General features: G+C 38.3%; 1 protein-coding gene across 1 annotated transcript; it reads right to left on the bottom strand.

The window, feature by feature from the left end:
• Positions 1–1,778: 1,778 nt before the first annotated feature.
• RS1 (retinoschisin 1) lies at positions 1,779–23,115 on the bottom strand. The gene is made up of 6 exons (XM_025173837.2): positions 22,808–23,115; positions 10,496–10,521; positions 7,054–7,159; positions 5,474–5,615; positions 3,693–3,888; positions 1,779–2,216 (listed from the first exon to the last, which is right to left on the bottom strand). The coding sequence occupies exons 1-6, from the start codon at positions 22,857–22,859 to the stop codon at positions 2,064–2,066; spliced, it is 675 nt and encodes a 224-aa protein (XP_025029605.2). The 5' UTR covers positions 22,860–23,115; the 3' UTR covers positions 1,779–2,063.
• Between the last annotated feature and the right edge of the window lie 43 nt (positions 23,116–23,158).

Raw genomic sequence — 23,158 nt, 5'->3', positions numbered from 1 at the left:
TTAAACTTGGCCCCTTTTGATGAATTGGCTCAGAATGAGGATTAACTCAATGAACTGGCCTATAAACAAAATCCTAACTAATAATTATGGTATTAAAGTCAGGAGACATGATTGTTTATTCAAAGTATTGCTTTTTAAAAAGTTAATAAAAACTGTAGAGGGCAGAATTTGAATATTAGAATTACTTATTTAAATCTACTTTAGATTGCTTCCATAATGGATTATAAGAAAGAGTAAATTCACTGTAAATTATGGATAATCCAACATAAAAAGAAAATCAATTCAGTAAATTATCAAACTAGCTTTATCTTTATTAATGAGTAATTTTAAATTGAATGATCTTACATTTAAAAGATAATTATGATTAATAATGATTAATAATCATTTAAATACCTCTGCACATCTCTGTAATATTTATTTTACCAAATTCCTTGGATAATTATTCTATATGCTTACTTTGTCACTCACTGAATTTGCTACATAAACACAAATTTAGATTTGTAATTTTAGATTTGTCAATTGGAATATCTAAAAAACTATGAAGAATTAAAAGAAAATGTTAGTATTAGTGGCATTAGCTATATGACATGGTGATTCATATGATACTGACATACTGTAATATCTAATTCTTATTAGTAGCCAGAATATTCATTTGCTGCTACTGGAAGAATACCGTAGTTCCACCAGCGTTTTATGAAATCTGGGACATTCTGGTCATGCTTAGATTAACAGAAATCTGAAAGGAAGTGTGACATAGAATAAAGATTAAAAACTGCAAATAGTAAATTATAAGTAATGTTGCTTTTCCTTTAATTTGATTGGACTTAAATGGATATATAGAGTTGAAGAAAGGCCTAGGTCCATACTTTCTATCATTCCTTTCATTGTTCGAAGAGATCCAGAAGGGAATCCCTCCGTCCTTTGTGTATGTGTGCATGTGTATATGTGTATATGTTAGTTGTAGGCTTTTCTCACAAGATGAAAAACAGCTTGAATAGATTATTTTTCTAAGAAAATGTTCAGAGAAGGAAAATGCAGAACTTCTACAGTTGTTTTGCATAATGAAAAGCAAAATCCAACCTTTGGGGAAAGATTTACACAAGTGAATGTCTTCTGGTTGGTTTATGCAATTATATAAGTAAGATTCTCCAAACAGTACTATTCTTTAATTTACTGTAAAGACTTCTGGGAAACTTTACTCCTAGCATTCCTGAGATGTAAAGTGAAAATACTGGAAGTTGTAAAACCCACACATATAAAGTTTCCCAGGTTAGGAAAAGCTACATAGGTAGTCCTTGTTTAGTGAATGCCTCGTTTAGCGACCATTCGCAGTTACGATGGTGATGAAAAAATAACTTTATGACCAATCCCTAAATTTACAACCTTTGCAGGTCTGTAAAGCAAAGGAAAGCTGAAGATAAGCTCATAAGCACAGTTGTGGTTTCACTTAGTGACTGCTTTGCATAACCACCAAGTTGCCAGACCCAATTGTGGTCACTAAGCAAGGAGTAGTAGTAGTATAGCACGGCAATAAACTGCTGCCATAGTTCCTCACATAAGAATGGAATGATGATCTACATCATTCATTCTCTTTGTTGTCTTCATGCCTTTGGAAAAACGGTAAAGTAACAGGAACTATCTTCAGAGAATGTACTTTAAAGCCCTGAAATACAAATTGTGTCTAATATCTACCAGAACCTACAAAAGTGTTGCAGAAATCTTTGGTTAACTTGCAGCAAGAAATCTATATATTTCTTATTTGTAGAAGCCATTTTTCATGTACACTAAAAGTTACGATTTTCTTTCACTGAGGTGTAAAATCATGGGTTCAAAGATGGAATACAGCTTCCAACTCATTTCATCTTGATTTATTTTATTTATATACAGAATTCTATTAACTTCCCGAAGCTGCAGAGAATATAAGTCACAGGAGGTACTGGATAAAGTGTATGATTTTAATAGATGCTGAACTCATACTCAGTGAATTTATTTGTGTTATTAATTATACTGTTACACCTTTCTAAAAACACCTCTCTCTTCCCAGGTGATGCTGAAGTTTAAGACTAAACACACTTATTCATGCACTCCAGAAGCTCCATCCTGATAGCAATGCGCACATGCCAGCCAAGGGGTATCAACCTTATGTAGCGAGAAACAATGGGTGGGCGCAAAAGGTTCTGCACAGACGAGGATCTGTCTGAATTTCCATAGAAAACCTAGAGAAAATGAAGTAGAAAAGCAGGGGGAAAAAGAGAGCCTAAGATTTAACATTCTTTTAATTTTGCATCCAATAATCTAGAAACAATTTTACTGCCTTAAATGACTGTGTAGTTGATTTGCCCAGCAAGGTTGCTGTTAGTTTTTGTCTCTAGAACCAAATAACATAGAAGCTGTTACTAAATTCTGCTCAGGAGGAAGAACCTAAATCTCCATAGCTAAAATATGTTTACATATTAGTAGTCAGGTATGCTGTCTCATCCTTTATATGGCTTGTTAAAGATTTAAAAAATCTCCTAATATAAAGGTCATAAGTAGACTGACATTGTGCTAGCATTAAATATTTCATTTGATTCCATATTATTATATGGCCCCACCCCTATCACCTGTCAGCCTTTTTTGAGCTACTTTCAAACACAGGTTGGGTGCTCTTCTAGAAGTGCACTAAACCTGCCTTCAGGCTCCTTTTGAATACCTGCCAACTGTTAAGTTAGGCTATTTTAAACATAGTTTTAGTAGTCTTTTGAAAGAGCACTAAACCTATGTTCAAGAGGAGCCCCAACTAACAGGTGGGGGGAAGGTTTGCACGGTATGGTAGGAATTCCATCATTCTCCAGTATGCAGCTGTCCACACACACCCCCAAGGGTCTGTCACCTTTTAGTCAGGCTGGTCCCTCTTACAAACCAGTTCTCCATTATGGGCATTTTCTTGGAGGCCTGGTAGGTGTGGGGCAGGGGAAAGCCTAGCTTGAATGGCCTGGGAGGACAATGACCAGAGACTGGAGAGGAGAATGCATATCTGCACCAACCTATGGTGGCCAATAGTTGCTGGTTGAATACTGATTGTGGTTGATGAAGTATGCCTGATTGTACCCACAGTAAAACTGCCATGGCTTCCTGCCTGTTTAAGTGGCAAACATCTATGTTTAAATCCATGGCTGTTTTAAGGCTGATTTCAGGATGACTCAGGTATGGGTTGGGGGTGAGCTGAAGGCAACAACATAAAGACACGGCAGGAAGAAAAGATTGCAAGACCATGTTCTTACCATTGTTAAGTGTATTCTGGGAAAGGCGCTAAGTGATTTTGGTTAGTGGAAAGGGATGAGATAGCACTGATAAAATTAAGAGATGGAAAGGATGCAATAGAGGCATAATATATTCATCTGATAATCTAGGGTGCTTAGAAGCAGTCTGCTTTTATATATGTATATCCCTGATTTGGTCAGTTGTCCAAATTGGTATGGTGATTGTAGTGGCAAATTTAAGTCAGAGGAATGGGAGGATTTTATTGGCATTCCCTATTCACCTTGAAGCTCAAATCCATTCTATTGGAATAGATGCAAATACCAGGGCTTCTTCAGGAAAGGGAAAGGGAAAGGGAAAGGGAAAGGGAAAGGGAAAGGGAAGGGAAAGGGAAAGGGAAAGGGAAAGGGAAAGGGAAAGGGAAAGGGAAAGGGAAAGGATCTTATACTGACCCGATTATTTCCTGTTTGGTCCTTGTAATAAACCCAGTTCAGATTCTCATCGGTCCTGTACTGCACACTATACTTTGTCATCCACTCATCTGCATCACATCTTCCCTGTGTAATTATCCCTGAAATAACTTTAATTTCCTTCAGGTCAATCTGTAGCCATTGGTTTGTGTCTTGGTATTTGGAGAGCCAGGCACACCTAGAAGAGTTATGGACAGATGGTCAAGTACATGTCTTTATCAGGCATACATTTTGACATAGCCTCCATAAAGGACTCATCTTTAGAGGATGAGGATGAGGATGAGTCTAGAGATGAATCTGAAGCCAGCAAATGGCCAGAGCCTGGATCAAAGCAAGCAGAAAAAGAATACAGGTCCAGTGATGCAGGCCTGACAAAGATGCCTCCAAACAATTCACCCTCGGATCCAACTCTTGGAGTTAGCCATAGTCTGGACCCTGGTCCTGCCATTGCATTTTGTTTGATCTTTGGATGTTTGGAAGTTTCAGTGCCAGCTTTCCTGAACCTGGACTGCTCATTTAAACCACTACTTTTCTCCATCCTCTGACCACTTCTTGTCTTATTAAAGAAGCTACAAGTTTCAACTACCTTCCATACTCAGATGCTTTTTTGTGAAGCAGGGCATATTTAATGGTAAATGAGACAATTCATCAGATGATGCTATGAAAGCTGAGTTACTTTTGGAACACATAATATATCCTTTTGGGGCAGTTTTGAGGGAGCTGTATGATGGGTTTTGCTCCTTATCTCTGTATTGTGCACATACTTGAGTGATGGATTTCTTTCTAGCAAACTCTGGGAATATCCTTGCCCTCCTTGTATGATAGGACTCAACTTCCTGATCTGTAAACTACTCACACATAACTTGCTTTCAGAAGTTACCATTTGCCTAACCACAATTTCTTAAATAAACTTATTTGGTAGGTTCACAAATAAGCAAAGCCAAGTTTATAATTTATAAATCTCAGTGAGTAGGTCCAAATAAAGTGCCATATAAGAAAATCACTTTATGATTTATCATGTTTAATGAAGTTTAGTAGTCTCAATTTAAGAGTATTATCTGGTGCAAATGTCGCTGCCCCTCTTATTCTCTTATGAAGAGTTCTTGAGAACACAAAAGCTTGCATGCTGCTTCTTAATCCTTAATCTGGCCTAACAAAGTTATTGTTTCAATATGGATTTTGATTTTGGTTCCCCCTCTTCGCGCTTCATAATCAGCAAAACTGCTTTTATTTTTTATTATTTGTGTAATGGAATAAAGGAAAAATGTTAGGAAAAGGACGAGGAAGAATATCTCAGGGTTACAGAGAGAGGAGGAAAGCTTGAGAAACAGCCATCACAACACGGCTCAGCACAGCACAGAACCTCATTTAATGCAATATTCTGTTCTCAGAGTAGCCACCTAGATACCTCTCAGAAGCTCACAACAATGACACAGAAACAACAATCACCTTCACACACCTTCCCCCAGCTGTTAATGGAAGTAAATATTTATTGTTCTGGGACCGTAAATATATATATATATATATATATATATATATATATATATATATATATATTTTTTATAGTCATTGTTAGCCTCCATAAATTACTTAACAAAGGTTTAGAGCAGTGTTTCTCAACCTTGGGAACTTTAAGATGTGTGGACTTCAACTCCCAGAATTCCCAGCCAGCATGTTCCCAAGGTGTAAAAACACTGGTTCAAAGGTTAAAAAGCCTTTTGGATAGCTTATTGGTAGGAAACACATCTTGCAATGCAGTTTACCCAAAGCCTTGTCCGTTAAGCCGGGCCTTGTTTGCAGTCCATGAAGCATACCATCCAGTGTACTGCTCTGGACTGGAACAGCTTATCTGATCTGGAGTGACAGCTGCTGATTCAAAACCAAGAGGCTTATGATACGGACACTCTATAAAAAAAGACAAACAAGACATGGAGAGGAATCAGCACAGACTGGAATCAAAAAGTTCAGTCTCCTGCACCTAGTTTATCAATCTCCTTTACAGAAAGTGCTACACTTAATTTTACTAATAGAAAAATGATTGAAGTCTTGTTTCTTCATTTTCTTTTGGATTTGGGGGAGTTTCTAGGATTTAATTTTGCACACTTTCAAGGAGGGAAGTAGGAGTCATGCCATTAGAAAATAATCAAGGCCCACAATAGAGTAAACCAGTATTCTCCAAGCAGGATATTTCCAGCTATGCGTGAGTACAATTTGCTATTTTGTCTTGAAAGGCAATAGGCTAGTGAAGACTATAAAGGCTAGAACTTTGTATAAGTAGGTATTTTAGTTCAGTCATTTTACAACTTATAAGAACACCCTAGAGTTGTACATTCTAAATCCAAAGCCTTTAAAATAAACCATCATCAATATATTCTTCTTGTTAAATTCTCAGAATTAATATAAATAGAACTTAAATGCACATTCCTTCTCATTTCACAAGTGCTTTTGTATTAGATGTCACATTCTGGTCCTCTGTTTTGTCTTGTTTTTTAAAATTTAAATTATGTCTTTAAAAGTCTAATAAGAGATATAGTAAGGCAAGGTGGGAAGTCCCCATCATGAATTGGGATTCATGTGGACTCCAATGGGACTCCCAGTGGAGGCAAATGCTGCCTCAGTTTGAATGTTGTACCTACAACTGTGGTTTCGCTAGTGAAGGCGTTTTCTGAAGCCATTCGGATAAGAGAGATTGCACAGAATTTGCGGCAATCACATGTGTAGAAGTGTTAAAACAACTAAGAATAAAAATGAGTTGAAACACCTCCAGTGTGGCAGGCTGCAATGTTTGCAAGCAAAGCAAGTTTAATTTTAGTAACTCTAATCTTTAGATAACTCAGCCATAATATACTTAAGAGGTAACCTTCTGTTCTAGAAAATTGCTGTAGACCAAAAGAATTACCAAACAGATGTCTGGGGACTGTCAAACCAAGTACATTAATTATTTAATGCTGCTACTGTTTACTTTAAACGTGTATTCAGTGTGAGAATGGTTTTCTCCTCTTACTAAGCTTTTTCCTCTATATTGTGGTGTTTTTACTACAGCTGCTCTTTGCTTTGAATTATTCTTATATAATTGACACTTTAAGAATCCCTACTGCATTTAATGGAGGAAATATTTTGCAAATAGTGGAGTCAAAGAACTATCATTACTTTTAGGACATATTTTTATTTGCCCCAAGCCTTTGGGAATGTGCAGCTTGAACCAATCTGACCCATATTACAAGTCATGTAGAATTTCTGAGAAAATCCTGATTGAAAACGGTGGTCACTGAAGCCCGATATGAACAATACTGAACTGAACAGGCCGGCTTGGGTTGTAATAAGACAAAAAGATGGTACTTACCTGGCATGCAGTCTAGACTGTCTGTTCCAGTGGACCACACTGAGTTTGGACTTCTTTGACAATCACACTTGCAGGCTTTACTATGCCAGTGCTCCAGATTGTCATCCTAATATAGTGCAAAATAATTTATCAACTTTGCATATACATAGAGTGACCAGATGTAGGTTCATTCTTTCTTGCTTCCTAAATTGGCATTGGGCTATACCAACTATATTCAAGTAGAACTTTTCAGATATATCATCAGAAACATTTGGGGAGTACAAGTTTGGAGAGGTTCGTTTACAGTGATTCCACTCACCATTTTACTCAAGGTAGCATAGCACTCTTCATACTGATCAATGCTATTTATCACTATATATGCACATAGGCAGAATCATACTTGAGTACAACAGAGAGAATGTGAAGCCTAGTGAAGCCAAAAGAATGGCTGACTCAACTCAGAGTACAATTTGTCCTTGTTTCACATCTCATTTGAGCCAAGAACTCACTAAACTGCTTTAGGTAAGCCAATGGCTTAGCACAATATACTGTATCTTAGTATAACAGAAATGAGAGGGTGGTTGTAGGAATGGCTGAAATCACGTACATATACACCTGAGATAAATGATAACAGAGATAGAGAGACAGAGACAGAGATAGAGATGTAATGGTATGTGGGCAAAGAGACACAGCCAAGGGAAGGATTAGATAAAAGGCAACTTAGCCCATAGCAGGAATGTAGATGGGGCAAGAGGCTCAGAAGAGACCCTCCCTAGTTTCTTGGGCTGTAGAGGAGACAGAGGGAGAGATGTATTTTCAGACTTGCAAGATTGATGTCAGCCTTTTGCCATGCCCACATTCCTGCTGCAGGCTAAGTTGCCTTTTATCTAACTATTCCCTTGGCTGCGTCTCTTTGCCCTGTCTCCCAAGGTCATTCCCACATACTATTACAATAGATAAATATTATACCTTCTATTAATTCCATGTCTACTAAGCCATTTCCATTGCATAGATGTGACATCAATAAAATAGTGCTGATGTCTGGGAAAAAATTGAAAGATGAGCTGTGGCCAAACACAGGGTATATTGTCTGCCGTTCCATACCAATTTAGTTACTTCTATATCCAATTCTATACATCATGTACATGTTTGTATGTCTGTTAGTGCATGTGTGTCAAATGTTCAATTTTGTATTAAATAATTAGGATTTGTAGAATATGTCAGGTATAATAGAAGGAAGGTAGTCTAGTATTGCCATGGTTTTATCCTTCTAGAGAATTTAAATTCAGTCTTTGTGCTTACTACCTAGCTTCTTCAATGACATTTGCACCTATTTTACTGACCTGTTTTGTATTGTTTTGAAATGTAGTTAACAACTATGAAGTACTAGTAGTGGCAAGGCTGAGCTCCTGTCTGTTTAACACCTAATTTTGAGCTGTTTCCATTTTGTTCAGAGTTAATCACACAGAAACTTGAGGTAGTAAAGTTCAAAGTAGTGCAAGAGCTGTAGACCCTGCTTAGCTTTTTCAGCTTGTTATCCAACATGCTACCCATTTGATCTGGCCAATCAGAGCACTGGAAATTAAAAGCTTATACAGATAGTCCTTGTTTAGCAACTGCTTCGTTTAGTGATCGTTCAGTTATGATGGTGACAAAAAAGTCACTTTATGACCAATCCTCACATTTACAACCTTTGCAGGTCTGTAAAGCAAAGGAAAGCTGTAGTATGATGATAAGTACAGTCGCAGATTCACTTAGGAACTGCTTCACTTAATGACCGAGTTGCCAGTCCCAATTGTGGTCACCAAATGAGGACTATCTGTACTTGAAACAAAAACATTGTCTGTACAAGTAAAGCAACCAGAGGTTACTAAACATTAGAGATCTCCAAACAGTTTTCCCTTAGAACTCCTATTGTACAGAACTCCTGATGTACAGAACAGTCTATCTTGCCTTTTTAATTTTGGACACTCAGCTAAGATGCCTTTCCCACAAAATCCAAAGGTAAAAAGGAATAAAAATGTATTGAATGTTCTTCTTTTTCATTTGTGCTCCATATTGCCAATGACTCAACTAAGAAAGAAAGAAGTATCAGACTATCGGGCAGAAGAAATAGAAACCTAAGAAAGGGCCCCCAGAACGGCACTCCTGGAAAAACTCATGTGGAACCTGAGTTCTCCATTTTGTTCAGAATGTTTAGATCAGTGTTTTTCAACCTTGGTAACTTTAAGATGGGTGGACTTCAACTCCCAGCATGCTGGCTGGTGAATTCTGGGAGTTGAAGTCCACCCACCTTAAAGTTCCCAAGTTGAGAAACGGTGGTCTAGATATAAAGATTTCCTTCAGAGAAGGGCCAAGCAAATCACTGCTTCCTGGAAAAAGATACATTAGAAATTAGGTTTGTGCTATCTGCCCGGACAGCCCAATAATGAGAAGAAAAGACTGGCAAAATTGTGGAGCTAATTTCATAACTCTGCGGTCAATTCCTTACATCAGTTTCTTACCTGGGTTGACCTGTGCATCTGTTTGTAATTATCTTTTTGAAACATTCTTGGATATGCTATTCAAATGAATTTATGACTGTTGTTGTTTAACATTTTTATTAGCTGTGCTGGATATGAACATGCTGCTTTTCCCTCTCCTTTCTGCTTGTTAAGTGCACAACCACAGCAAAGCAGGAGAGAACAGAGCAGTTTGTGTGAGTAGGTGAGCGGATTCTAAGCACAGAACACGGAAGCCAAGCGTGTCATTTGATGGAAATTAGCTCTGTGGAGTTAGCGCCTGCACCCTGATGGCTTCGCAACAAAGAGCAGTAGGGGAAGGCAGAGAGCCACATGACTCACCTCTGTAGCAAAGAACCAATCCTGAAATTATGGCAGGAATGGAAGGGAATGTGAACAAGTGCTACTACAACTTTGCAGCACCCTATGGTCTCTTAGGGGATAAAAGCCCCCTGCAAATCACTTTTTCAAAAAAGCCTTTCCAGTTCTGTTGCAAGGAAAATAAGACTCTTTTTCAGATGTGCTGCTGTTAAGGCTGAATTAAACAGAATCAAAATTATAAATCAGAATATAGTGAAACTTTGGTTGAACAGACTGATTGGGTGAAGTGTGTGTGTGGTGTTCCCAAAAGTCCAGTAAATTTGCTGATACAAATGACGCACGTTACATCATGTACGCAGTCTGCACAATGACATCATTAGACAAATGCATCGCTAGTACTATGATGTCATTGCACAAATGATGTCATTACCCAAAGGATGCTAATTGTTTTATTTCCATCATTTGCTTAGAAATGGAATTATGCAAATTACCTAAATTGCACTGGAATTCGTTCCATCCCATATAAAATCCATTGCATTAAAGTCCGGAATACCATAGGATTTTCAGTGAGGTGGAAAAACCCACCCAGGATAAAATCCCAAAGGCGCTTAGATAGCAAACACAAAATGCAAAAGACCTACCTCTGTGAGTGACAATGGCATCATGACTTAGGTGCGATGTTGCCGCAGAAGGGGGAGAAACAGCAAGAAAAAAAAAGAGTTAAAGCAATGGATGGGGAGGGAGGGAAATTGGGAGCAAGTACAAGGATAAATCATGTGGTCACTCATTTGGCACTAAGTATTGGGGTGGCAAAAACATTGGAGAGAGCTTTTCTCCAAAAGCTGTTTCCAGGGGAGAACATGAAGCAGGCAGGCATTGTTGACAATGCAACCACAAGGCACTTTACAAGATACTCCTCAAAACAATAAAATGTAATTAACCAAAAAAGCAGCATAACCCATTCAAAATAATGGCTAGAGCAAGATCCCTGTTATATAAAATTAAAAGACTGAGGTGTAATCCAAACTTTGAAATGTTCTGTAAACCTGAAGAGTACATTTTTCTGCCCTGGCTTGAGTTCTTGCTTCCTCCCCCTCCCTCTCTTCCAATGCTAAATAATTGCCCCAGGACAGCAATTCTTAAGAAACAATTACAGCTCTAATAAAACACATATACTTTCCTGGTAGAAAAAAGGGCCTCTGCATTTATGTCAACGCCCACAAACAGGGCATCCACAAGGGGGGTGGGTTAAAAAGTCAAGATGGTGACCACCACTATACTATTCAAGCCCCACCTTTTTACATGCATTGTGTGTGCCACACATGTAAAAAGGGGCCACGCTTTGATTGCGTGGTCACAGCCGCCATCATAATTTTTTGACATTGCCCTCCTGAGGATGCCCCTACCTGTTGAAGTTCCATCTGCTCCAGACCAACAGCCTGTGCTCTTCATTGTGTGGAGCAAGCAGAAAAGGCTGCTGAACAGGAGCAAACACAGCAAATATCCAGAACTTTAGACCATACTTTCTTTGGTACCTTCAAGATTAAGATACCCATTTTTGACAGCAATTTGTATGCATATTTCAGCCAGATGCATTAATGCTACTGCAGTATACATAAATAGACACCTTATGCTAAATCAAGCAAGATAGAGATTTCACTTGTATAGGCCTAGCATCTTATCCAAAATTAGACATCAGGTTAAACAGGCAGATCACCACAACATTTTAAAGGCATGCGTGGGGAATGGTCTTTCCCTGACAATTCTCTCTGCCAACCCAGTATTCTCCATGTATTTCCCTTCTATTTCCATGCTCCCTCCCAGAGATACTATTGTTTCTCTGATTTATGAAAATGCCTTCTAACTGGTTGTATATTGTTGTATAAGCCCAACTAATATTGGATAATAAATCAACTTTATACATTTTATATCTGGACAACTATCATTTCTGGATTTTGTCAGCCCATATCTGGTATCCCTAGTTAAATTGCCAAAGAAAACATTTGCCTTTCTGCTAAACAGTGGTGCCAAATAACAGATGGAAAGGGAAAACACAGTAGGAAAAAAAAAAAAGACTTGAAATAAAGCACATTGTACTGATGTGGCCTCCAACAAGCAGCTGTGGTGGTTGCAGAGTAAATGAAAGGATTTGTGAGCCACAGTTACAGTGTGAGTGGCAATTGAAAGGGCAGAGCTCCTGCTCCAAATTTAAGCTCTGTAAAATATCACACCTGGCTGTATGGAAGCCAGAACCCACCCTATGCACTACATAGAAGGAATTACTGAACTATTTGTAAACCATGTGTAACCCCATTAATTTGTGGACCATGCAACCAGACCATGAATGCCAGCCAATATTAAACAATGATTATCATTATACGATGGCAAGGTATAGTTGTATGTGTAGCTTTAAGACATATATTTGTGTGAATGGACATGTATTAAAGAGGGAGAATGTGAGATCTACTCAAAGCAGGCCAAAGTGGCAGAAATGTTTATTTAGGGAGATTTCCCCTCACAAAGTACTTTGAAGAAGACCCAACAAGATATGGGAGATTCACAGCAAAAGTTGGTTTTCCAAACAACAGATGGTTCCCATGTGAACTAAATGAGAAAATGATGTTCTGGTGGACAAATTCCAAATGATATGGGAAAAGCACTAAGATGAGACCAGCCAAAACCTTTGTTAGAAGTATAAAAATGTATGGAAACTGTTGTCATTGGCAGTCATCATACCGAACGAGGTATTCTGTACAGTGGGAAATCTGGGTTGATTCTTCAGGAATTCAAACCTAGCCTGGTATTAGCCCCACTACATAGACCAGACCAAGGAAGCAACTCGATAAGAAGGCTAAAACTACTATTATTGACAATGACTCTAGTAACAGAATCTTGCAAGTCTGATTGTGTTTTACTCCCCCGCCCCCCACTTATACTCATGTGAATTAGTGGGGTGTCTGCCTGAGCCACTTTTGCATTCCTTCTGCTTCTTTTGGACTGAAGCCTTGCTTCCCCCCTCATTGCTTTGGTAACGGAACTGCCCTATGTCAGTCAATGTCATCTTCCTTACTCTCTACACCTAGCCAACTAGACTTTTTAGTTCAGGAGGTACAATATGTATGGGTGTATGAAAAAGTGGAGCTTATTGTTCAGGAAGTGAAAAATAAAGCTTGTAAGTCTGCAATTGTTTCTGTGTCTCTGAGTCTCTGGATAAAAAAGAACAAGTAACCCAATGACAACACTTCCTCCTTAGTTTGGTAGATTGTATCTGGTTAGATAAATGATAATTTGTATCACCTATTAAGTCTTATGGAGACAGAGGAAGTTCATTTTTGAACTCATTGCGAATCCCAGATAAAGAAACTTGCAACCAGGTAACATGACCCTCCCAGAATGGTCACCTGTTTCAGGATCAGAAGTGAGGAGACTTACCAATACTCTAAAGCAGCCTGTTTCAACCTTTTTATCCTGGAGGAACCCTTGAAATAATTTTCAGGTCTCAGGGAACCCCTGCATAAAAATCACAAAAAATATGAAAACTCCACAATATAATTCACGTCACACCTACACAATCCACCTTTTACAATGTTTACAACAACAACAAAGTGGAAAGCCAACAACTAGTTGTGGTGTGTAAAAATTTCCACCACTGCAAGCGCTAGCATTGTGCAATGCGCAAAGTTTTAAAAAGGATGTGTTTTTTTCAATCACAACCTCTTGCAGAACCCAAATTCTGCTGAACCCCAGTTGAAAAAGGCTGCTCTAAAGTTTGGCAAGGTCCCTGGCAGTGATCACATTCCACCTGAAATGTTAACATCTAATGTTGACTGGTGGGTCTTTGTCTTGGCCTTGCTTTTATGACAGACAGACTGCACTGGAAACATACCCCAGGACTAGGGTGTGGCCATGATTGTCCAGGCAGCACCACTACAGATCATGTTTTAGTTCTACATCACCTGATAGAGATAGCAGTAAATGTGTATCTTTCCTATATGTGGTCTTCGTGGATTTTAAAAGTTTGATTTAATTTTGAGACCTCTTTTATGGGAAAATATTGACCAGTGCCTGTTTTTCCTTATTGAAAACTATACAAAGATTTGAGAATCAGAGTAAGATGTAACTCACAAGACCCATTATCAGATCACACTCTGTATATAAGGGAGTCAAAGTTGCATTTTAGCTTCTTTGCAGTTCTACCTAAATATGAGATCCCTTGTGAACAAATTCTCAAATTCAAACCACCATCCTGTCAAAATAGCAGATGTGAAAATTTGCTATATGCAGATGATACAGTTATTATTTCAAGGATTCCAGGTGGCCTTAGATGAGCCTTCAGAAGCTTAGTGCAATACTGTAGGAAAAAGTAGCTAATTATTTTCAGAAAACTAAAGTGATTACTTTTGCCATCCCCAGAACATAGGAAGCTGACTTGGATAATAGAAGGACAAGAGATTGAGCAAATGAGGAGTTTTAAATACCCTGTTGTGGTGCTTCAAGATTTGGGATTGTGGAAAGCATGCAAGAACTTTATGGGCCTACAAGCTTAAATAATTTTTCAGCAATTCTAAAATTCTTTAACACTAATGATGGGGCATGTATTTCTGCAACTATTTGTACTAGGCCTTTGGCTCTGTTGTTCCTTGGTTCACAGATAGGTTCTTAGCCCTTATGAGTTATTGGAAATAATGCAAACAAAGTTTATAAGAAAAGTGCTTTGGGCACCTAAATGTGTATCTAATACAGCCCAAGAGAAGAGAGACTGGTCTGTTGAACAGTGAGGTAATAAGATGGTTGATAATAATGAATTATTGGCTTAAATGTTATTTTTTCCCCACATTGCTGATCCTTTCTGTCATGTCTGATCAATTTCAGCTTTCATGGTCTCAAGTAGACTGGGGAAAACTTTCAACATGTGACCTCTCTATAGATTTTAAACATCTCTTTGGATTCACCGAGGCCAAGAAAATAATCAGAAAAAGGTTTTTAGACAGAATTCTACAATATACAAGTCTGATCTCAGAGAACAAGTGGAACATCCTAGATGGCCACTGGTTGCTTATATTACATCGCTTACTGTGCTATTCCAACCAAGTTTCTTTTTTAGGGCCAGGTTTAATATCTTTTCCTTAGCAGTTTTATCTGAGAAATTGAACAAAATCTCTATAGTTTGCTGGTGCTGTTGACTCCATCTTTCATGTATTCCTACATTGTTCTCTTTATAAAGAACTGATTTCTAAAATAAATTGATCTTTCCTTCATTATTACATGTCCTAGGCCATTCTGACAAATTTTATCTTAACTTTTTTTTATTAGACAAGAACACAGTTCTTACATATAATGTTGCAAAGTTTTGCACAATAACTGTTCATATCTGTAAAAATGTCATTGTGTTCTATTGAGTAATATGCTCATATGACTCTCTTTGGGCAATTTTAGGTTAGTATTTAAATCTCATTTTATCTTTGGTTAGGGTTAAGGTTTATTTTGTCTTCACTGGACTTTAGACCAGCTAGTGTTCTTTTTCCTATGATTTTCAGGAAAGTGGAGTTTAGCAGAATATTTACCAATATGTGCAAATGCAAAGTAATTAGATATTATAAGCTGCAAAGATGTCAAAGAAATTCCAAAACACTTTTAACTTCAGATATGAAGCTGGCAACTTCATTGCTCGCTAATCATAAAGTGGCCTAGGAAACACATTTCTCAAGACTATAATAGCAGGATGAACTGAATCTTTTCTTATGAGAAGTGAAAGGAAGAAATGCTTTCAATTGCCATCTTCCTTACTTCCTGATATTTATTTAATAGTATCATTCTTTAGAGAATATTATTCTATACTCCAAAGCCATCTGAAATTAGGGAACTTTATATCAAAATTGGCCCCATTTCCCAGCCCAGCATTCAAGTTTTTAACCATAAAAGCAAAAACTATTAATTTCAAATGATGATAGCAGAAACTGAAGTGTACTTAGCAACATTCGGAATATGTTTTATTCTCAATATCCTAGAAATGAAGGAGAAACTATAAATGAATGTGCATCTAGTCAAAGATTAAAATATAAAAATAAAATTGACCACTTTACAAATAATAGTGAAATAATGTTTTTACCTAATGTTGGAAGCTGTTTGTTATTTTACAAAATATGTATAACTTGATTTGCTCATACAGATATCTTTAATGCATAGAATTGAAAAGCAGCATTTATTTTCCTTGCAAACTGAGTTACACACTGCTGAATTATAGGGAATGTAGTATCAAACTTTGCCTGTTTAGGAGAAATAATTGGGCAAAAGAAATTGTTGAAAACAGAAGAAATCATTAATATTGTAGCAGTTCAAAAAATACATTATTTATTTTGGACTTTTGTTTCAACTACTGTATATCAAAAAGATTCAGAAATCACTAGGGTTCAGGAAAAAAGCTACAAAAAAGGGAAGAAAAAACAAGGCTCAAAATACCCATTTTTACCCCATGAAATATTTATTTATTACAATAATCCATATACCAACTACTCATAGACTCTAGGTAGTTTACTATGCTGAAAGCATTAAAACATTGTGACATATAAGATCAACACATTAAAATGCATTTTGCTGTCACCTATTAAGCACTTTCCTCTCCACAAGTCCTGAAAGGACTGTCTTCTAAAGAATATCTGTGACAGCTGATGGCAGAAGCAAGCTATTCCACAGGGAGGGAGTTACTACTGAAAAAGCCATCCTCTGGGCCCCCACTCCCTGATCTCCTAGACAGTGGTAATGAGGACATGAATCATGTAAGTTTCACAGGTAACTAATAGTACTTTGACTTGGATTTGGAAGCCTACTGTCAACTAATGTTGCTCCCATTTAGGTATTAATTATCTAAATCAACTGACGACACTTCATCCAGGAGTGCAACCACATTCTCAAGAACCTTACTGAAATCCAGTCAATAATTATTTAGGACAGCCAGGGCGTGTGATGGCTTTTTGAGAATGAGGTGTACCACCTCCTTCAAGGTCAGAAACATCACTTCCTCTCAAGGATGCATTCACTACCTTCTGTACCCATGATGTCTCTGGCCACACATACAACCAGGAGGGCCATAGATTTAATTTATATATATAGCTGAGCTCATCCTATAGAGGACTGTGATTCTCACAGGCTTGAAAGAATCCTAGATCTTCTCACAAGATGCTATCTATGCCATTGCATTATGTTCTGCCCAACTGGCATCCAATTCAGAGTGAATTTGAGTGACTTCGTTCTCCAAGTGCCTCACAAATTACCCAAGATGGCCAGGAGGATCTTCCAGACCCATAATAACCAATAGGAAACGGGTCATCTTAAACATTGTTTAATCAAACATAGTTTTAAAGTACTATTAGAGTTCTCTGTTTCTTTTATTACTCTATTTGCAGGTATTCCTGAGAACTAAAGATTCATCTTTCCTATCCCTTTACATATCAGTTTATTTATTATTATGATATGAGGGAGGAAATCAACCATTTTTACTTTTTTTACCACATCTTGAGCACAACCCTGATAGGTCCTATGCAACACATAGATGTCATATAGATGTAAATATTAGCTAGTGTTTTCCTTTCATTTATTATTTTTGATTAAATAAAAATTTTTTTAAAAATCACGTAAGGCTAGAGGCACCTTATTGTCCACCTCTGATTAATAAGAAAGGTGTACTTAAAAAAATTATTTGCATGATTATCATACTTATCAATGGTGAATCCTCAGAAAGTGGTTCATCCATTAATGTTTTCAGTATATTACTTTGATCTAGTAAGTCCCTTCGCATATGCACAAAAAATAAATGAAAAGTCTCATCTATATAAATACTATATGATTATATTTAATATTCCCCAGAAATAGTATTAGGGATGAAAATATATATTAAATAATCCAGGAGACAGACATACACACACTTCCCTATTTATATCGATTCAGTCAAAAACGTATCTGTAGCTTTTGCATATTAAAACTGTCCTTTTATTTGTCCATTCCCTCATTATATAGGTAATGATGGGACATGATCCAACACATCTCAAAAGCACAAAGGCTAGTGTGCGGGCTTGACATTTGGCCACAACCACAGCACACCAATATTCCTATGCAATGTAAAAATTGCATCTCAAGTTATTGTGACCTTGGTTTTTAATTACCTTCAGACCAAAGTTTTCATTGTCCTGTATGCAATATCTACTATTTTTCCATTTAGCACAATAAGATTGTAGGCATACAAGAATTAATCAAAGGAGATAATTAGAAGCAGGACTCCTCCCTGAGTTACATGCCAAATTGAACAGAATGTATGAGCAGTTAACTACAAAGAACAAGAGAATTGCCCCCAGCTTATGTAAATAATCTGACAGAACTTCCTGGGATACAAAGTTAAAAAAGGGAGTTATGGGAATGTAAAAATGATTGCATTGCTATAATAAAAGAACAGTATGCCAATAAACAAACAATTAAAATATGGGATTTTTTAGCTATGACTGATGAATGAAGACATGATTGGATATTAGGACATAGAATTATCATTTGCAAATTTCTTCAAACAGCAAAACACAGAACTGCTAGTTACACAAAAGTAAAGAAAGCACCAGAATAAGCTTCAGAAAAAAAATTCCCCAAATGTTTTGACAGAAGATGGCATTAATTTACAGACAAAAGGTTTTGTAACAAAGAACACAAAGAAAAAACATTAAGACATCAGATCATTAAGGAACAGAATGTTCAGAGATTGGAACTAAGATTTTGTGTCTCTGTGTGTCTCTGTGTGTGCATTTATATGTAATGCATCTACATTAAAGAAGAGTGCATTTTAAATAATTAATAAAATAAAAGTGTGAATTTCAACTGCATGACATCTAAACTTATTTTTAGAGCCCCTGTGTTGGTGCTGCTCAGAATAAGCAGCCTTGGGACAAGATATTTAAAAGGCTTTGGTAAATGTCAGTATTGCACAAAAGGGTGAATTAAGGTCAGGAAGTGATCCAAAATTGAAATGTTTAATGTCTTTAGTAAGGGTTTTTAAAAATTAATTCTACCTTCTCTATGTACATGATTGGTTTTCTTAAATATGTCCTGAAGATGTCTGAAATAAGTCTTAAAAATGCATAAAACAGAATGCTATTGGTTTTAGGGATCCCTGCCAGCCTTTTGTGAATGATAAATGTATAATTACTCTGATAGCTGAAAATGCAAATGATCTGGAAGCTCTATAATAAAAGTCAAGGAACATAGTAAAAAATGGGACTAAGATTAAATATAAAGAAGACAGACCAAAGTAATGTCAACAGGTACAACAACCAACCTTAGAACTGACAATAAAAATACTGAAGTAGTAGATAGCTTCAGCCTTTTAGGATTATTAAAAGTAAAAGAACCAGCAGTCAAGAAATATACCACAAACAAGCACTTGGTACAGTATCAATGAAGGCCTTGGAAGAGATATTCAGATGACTTGTCTATACCTACAAAGATCAGTACTGTGAAGGCTATATATATATATATATTGCCTGTGACACTCTATGGAAGCAAAAGTTGGGCTTTGGAGAAGAAGGATAGAAAGTATTATGACATTTTTTAACATTGGTGTTAGAAAAGACTCCCGAGAATACCATGGATAGCCATGAATACGAATAAATGGATTGTTGAACAAACCAGAATTCTCACTCAGGCACAAATAACCAGGCTCAAATTATCATATTTGAGGAACCTATAATGCTGAGAAAAGTAGAAAAGAGGATGACCAGCAGCAAGGTGGATGGACTTAATTTTAGTAACAATGGATGTGCCATTGGAAGACCTGAAGGGTCAGATTGGGGACAGATTATCCTGCAGAAGTTCTACCTATGTGGTCACTAACAGTCAACACCGACTTGATGTCACATAATCAGTTGCTAACCTTTTGTGGTGGTACATTCTACATATAATCTTAAAAGCAGTCATATCCTTTGAGAGGTTAAGCATTGCTTTCAAAGCTAAGCAGTTTCGGACAAGATATAAAAGTATTCTGTAAAAATGCACCTTGCTATTGTGCATTTTATTCAATTTCAGCAGTTTTTTGGAGCATATATTTTGCCAACATCCTCATCTTTCTGTCCACTGCCACATTTTAAAAAATGCCTAGTCATATATGGTTACTTTACAAAACACACTTAAAAATGAGAATTCCAAGATTTAAGAAAAAGTTTCCTGGTCCAGCAATGAAAAATGTAAAACTTGGTGTCTAATCTAGGTAATAAAAAGAAACTCATATGGTCATGGATAATAAGTGGTATAAATGATCATCAATGACAAGTAGAAATAACATGATAAATGATAGAATGCATACAGTACTGTACTGCTTACCTTCATACCAGAAAAGAAATAGAAACACATTTCCTAGCTGGAAATACATCTTTGCTTTATTTCACCTTCCAGCAGTACCTGCTCAGTGAGTGGTATAGCTTTCTGAACAGGAGGAAGATTAACTTAAACATAGCCCTATTAAGCACCTTATCCATGTTATCTCTTAGAGGCTTAATAGACTATAATAAGCCAAGTTCATTTTTGAAGGAATTACCAAGGGTAATGCTCTTTAAAATGATCTAAACATAGACATGCATATATAATGTGTTAATCCCCTGCAAAAACAGAGTTATTACCTTTCTTTAGCTTTATTTTATTCGTTCTTGATGTCTTTTCCTTAACGAACGCTGCTGTGCATATGGTAAAAGAACAACTGAAATGACCGTAGGGTTGAGAAATCTAGTGGATTCATATGAAAATACATTACAGACAGGTGCCATCTGGCATAGGTTAGCAGTTAATATACTTTAAGAAACGATGTATCTTCAAATGGCCACAGCATGTGGCAGTAGCTATTTGAGAGTAGCCGATGTGCAAAAAGTTACACGGAGGCGGAAATGGCTGGCACTTGAATGGGAAACTACCTGGAAACCCAAGGCTGGAGGCTAGAGTGGAAGTTGGAAAAAATTCCAGAAGAAAGCACTGTTCTGGTGGTGTCACCAAGTAACTATATGGACGCATAAGCCAAGCTTAATTAAGGGCACCTTTGCCTTAATCTTATATTCAGACACTATGGTTGTTACCAGCTATCCATCAGGCTGCAAAACAGCATCTATACTTACAACGGCTATATAGAGAACTCAACCCTTTCTTACCAATGATCTGTTTCATTAAACTATAATTTGTGTTCTGCCCCAAGTGCCTGCTGCTGTTCTGCGTATCACTCCAGCCGTTCAGTCAACCCTCCCGTGCTGAGCATCAACTGCCCTATTCATGTTAATGGCTGTAACCATCTGCTTTGCAGTCACATACAGTAATTCTTACAACCCTTTGGCACTTAGCCAGAGATCCAAGAGACCAGTGGTCCTGGGAATCTTCCATAAGAAAATGTGATTGTCTCTGGTTGGAATGGAAAGGAGATCCATGTTCATGTATCATGAGTCAACCACCTAATTAGTTTGCCCTTGCTTTGAAACAATAAACTTATTTTGGGCCAAAAAAACCCTTGGAACGGTGTGAGTCAAGCTGCATGTTAAATGGCACTCAAATATGTATTTCTCATAAAAAACAGAACAATTTGTTTAATAATGTTTTTAATATAAACTGCAGTTGACACATATTAAGACATGATTTACAAGCCACAGTGGCTAGGTACATCTTACACCATAAAGAATGACTTTGACATCTGAATAACAATTTATAGAGGCATCCAGCTTAGTAGGCTTATTTACATGCAAAAAATTCCGATGTAAACCTTTCAGTGAGCAAAATGTGACTGAAATTAAGAGAGAAATCAGGCTAACCGAGCAATCAGATCTGCTGAATCAAAGGCTCTCTTTATCACAGTAGTCAAGAAACAGCTTCAGGGTACCTAGAAGAACCAGTCAGTCAATACCAGCACCTATGATGATTGACTGCTCCCTTACAATAATCACCCACAAGGCAAAACTGTTGTTTCAGGCACAGGATGCAAGCAGGGGGTGGATTAAGAGAAATAGGTAATCCCTGTTTGGCAAATCTGAGAGAAAAATAGAATGGGAAGATGAGGGATCAGGTGGATGGAAAGGATCAAAGAGATCACCAGATCCTTTAGGGAATAGCAGGGTGTTGCTGGAGACCAGGCAACCTGGCAACTCTTTGTCCATTCAGTCAGCAATCCACTGGATGACCCCTAAGCTTCTCTACAAGGGGCGGTGGGTGTGTGTGTCTCTCCAATAGAAGATAATATGTGTAGCTCAGGGTTGCACTGAGGAGTCCTTAGTGCTCTCTGAGCTTGGTTGTTTGCTTGCAGACGTTTCATTACCCAACTAGGTAACATCATCAGAGCACTGATGTACGGGGGGGGGGTCTCTATTCCCTCCTGTAAAGCGTAAAAGCGTAGCCCCTTTCAGCGCCAAAGGAAAAGTCCAATTAGCGATCTGCGGAAATCCGTTCCCCACCTCCACCCCGCATTTTAAATATTGCATTCCTGGTGGAAATACCAGGGAAAGCCCTATCTTCGCGTCTGCGCGCAGGACCGCCTTCTTCGCCCAGAGGGATGAGAAGCCGCGAAAGCGACGCAGCGCACGACTTCCCCGCCCCGCCCCGCGTTGCACTTTCGGGCACGGAGCCTGAGCGCGTGGGCGGCAGCGGGCGGGGCCCACCGCCGTCCTCGCTCCCGCCTGGCGAGCCGCGGTTTCTTTCTCGCGCGGTCTGGGGAAGGCGTCTGCTTGCGCCGCGCCCGGCCGGCCCGTCTGTCAGCAGGCAGTTTCTGCCATGCTTCGTGCGTGCCTTAAGGCAGTGTTCCTCAACCTTGGCCACTTGAAGACGCGTGGACTTCAACTCCCAGAATTCTGGGAGTTGAAGTCCACGCGTCTTCAAGTGGCCAAGGTTGAGGAACACTGCCTTAAACCGCCCTCGCCGCCCCGAAACGAATCTCCCTTCCGTTCTGCGACACTCACAGAGCGAGGGACTGCTGGCATCACCGTTTCGCACGTTACGGTTGCGACGCATTCACGGGTCCAGAGAGGCGAACCCTGGCGGGAGGACAAGCGCCGTTCGACGCAGCGGCTGCTCCGCCCTCAGACCTTCTAGACCCGTAAATTAGCCCCCGAGCTTCATTCCTTTGACTCCGAGCCCGGCTACCTTCGTAAACGCCCGCCTGCAAATGGAAACGCGAGTCGTGGTGGAAAGATCTTCCATGTTTTATTGCATCGCCCCTTCGTGTGAGCAGAGGCTGAGAATACGCGCTTTGGCCAGGAATCAGCAGCCCGCGGACCCCGAGGCAATGGGTCAGCCGGAATGAAAGACTG

The sequence above is a fragment of the Python bivittatus genome, unplaced genomic scaffold (genome assembly GCF_059951505.1).
Source record: "Python bivittatus isolate LINGU-HERP-01145 unplaced genomic scaffold, Pbiv_v1 ctg000350_np1212, whole genome shotgun sequence".
NCBI lineage: Eukaryota > Metazoa > Chordata > Lepidosauria > Squamata > Pythonidae > Python > Python bivittatus.
This window is presented reverse-complemented; position numbering and strand designations above follow the sequence as displayed.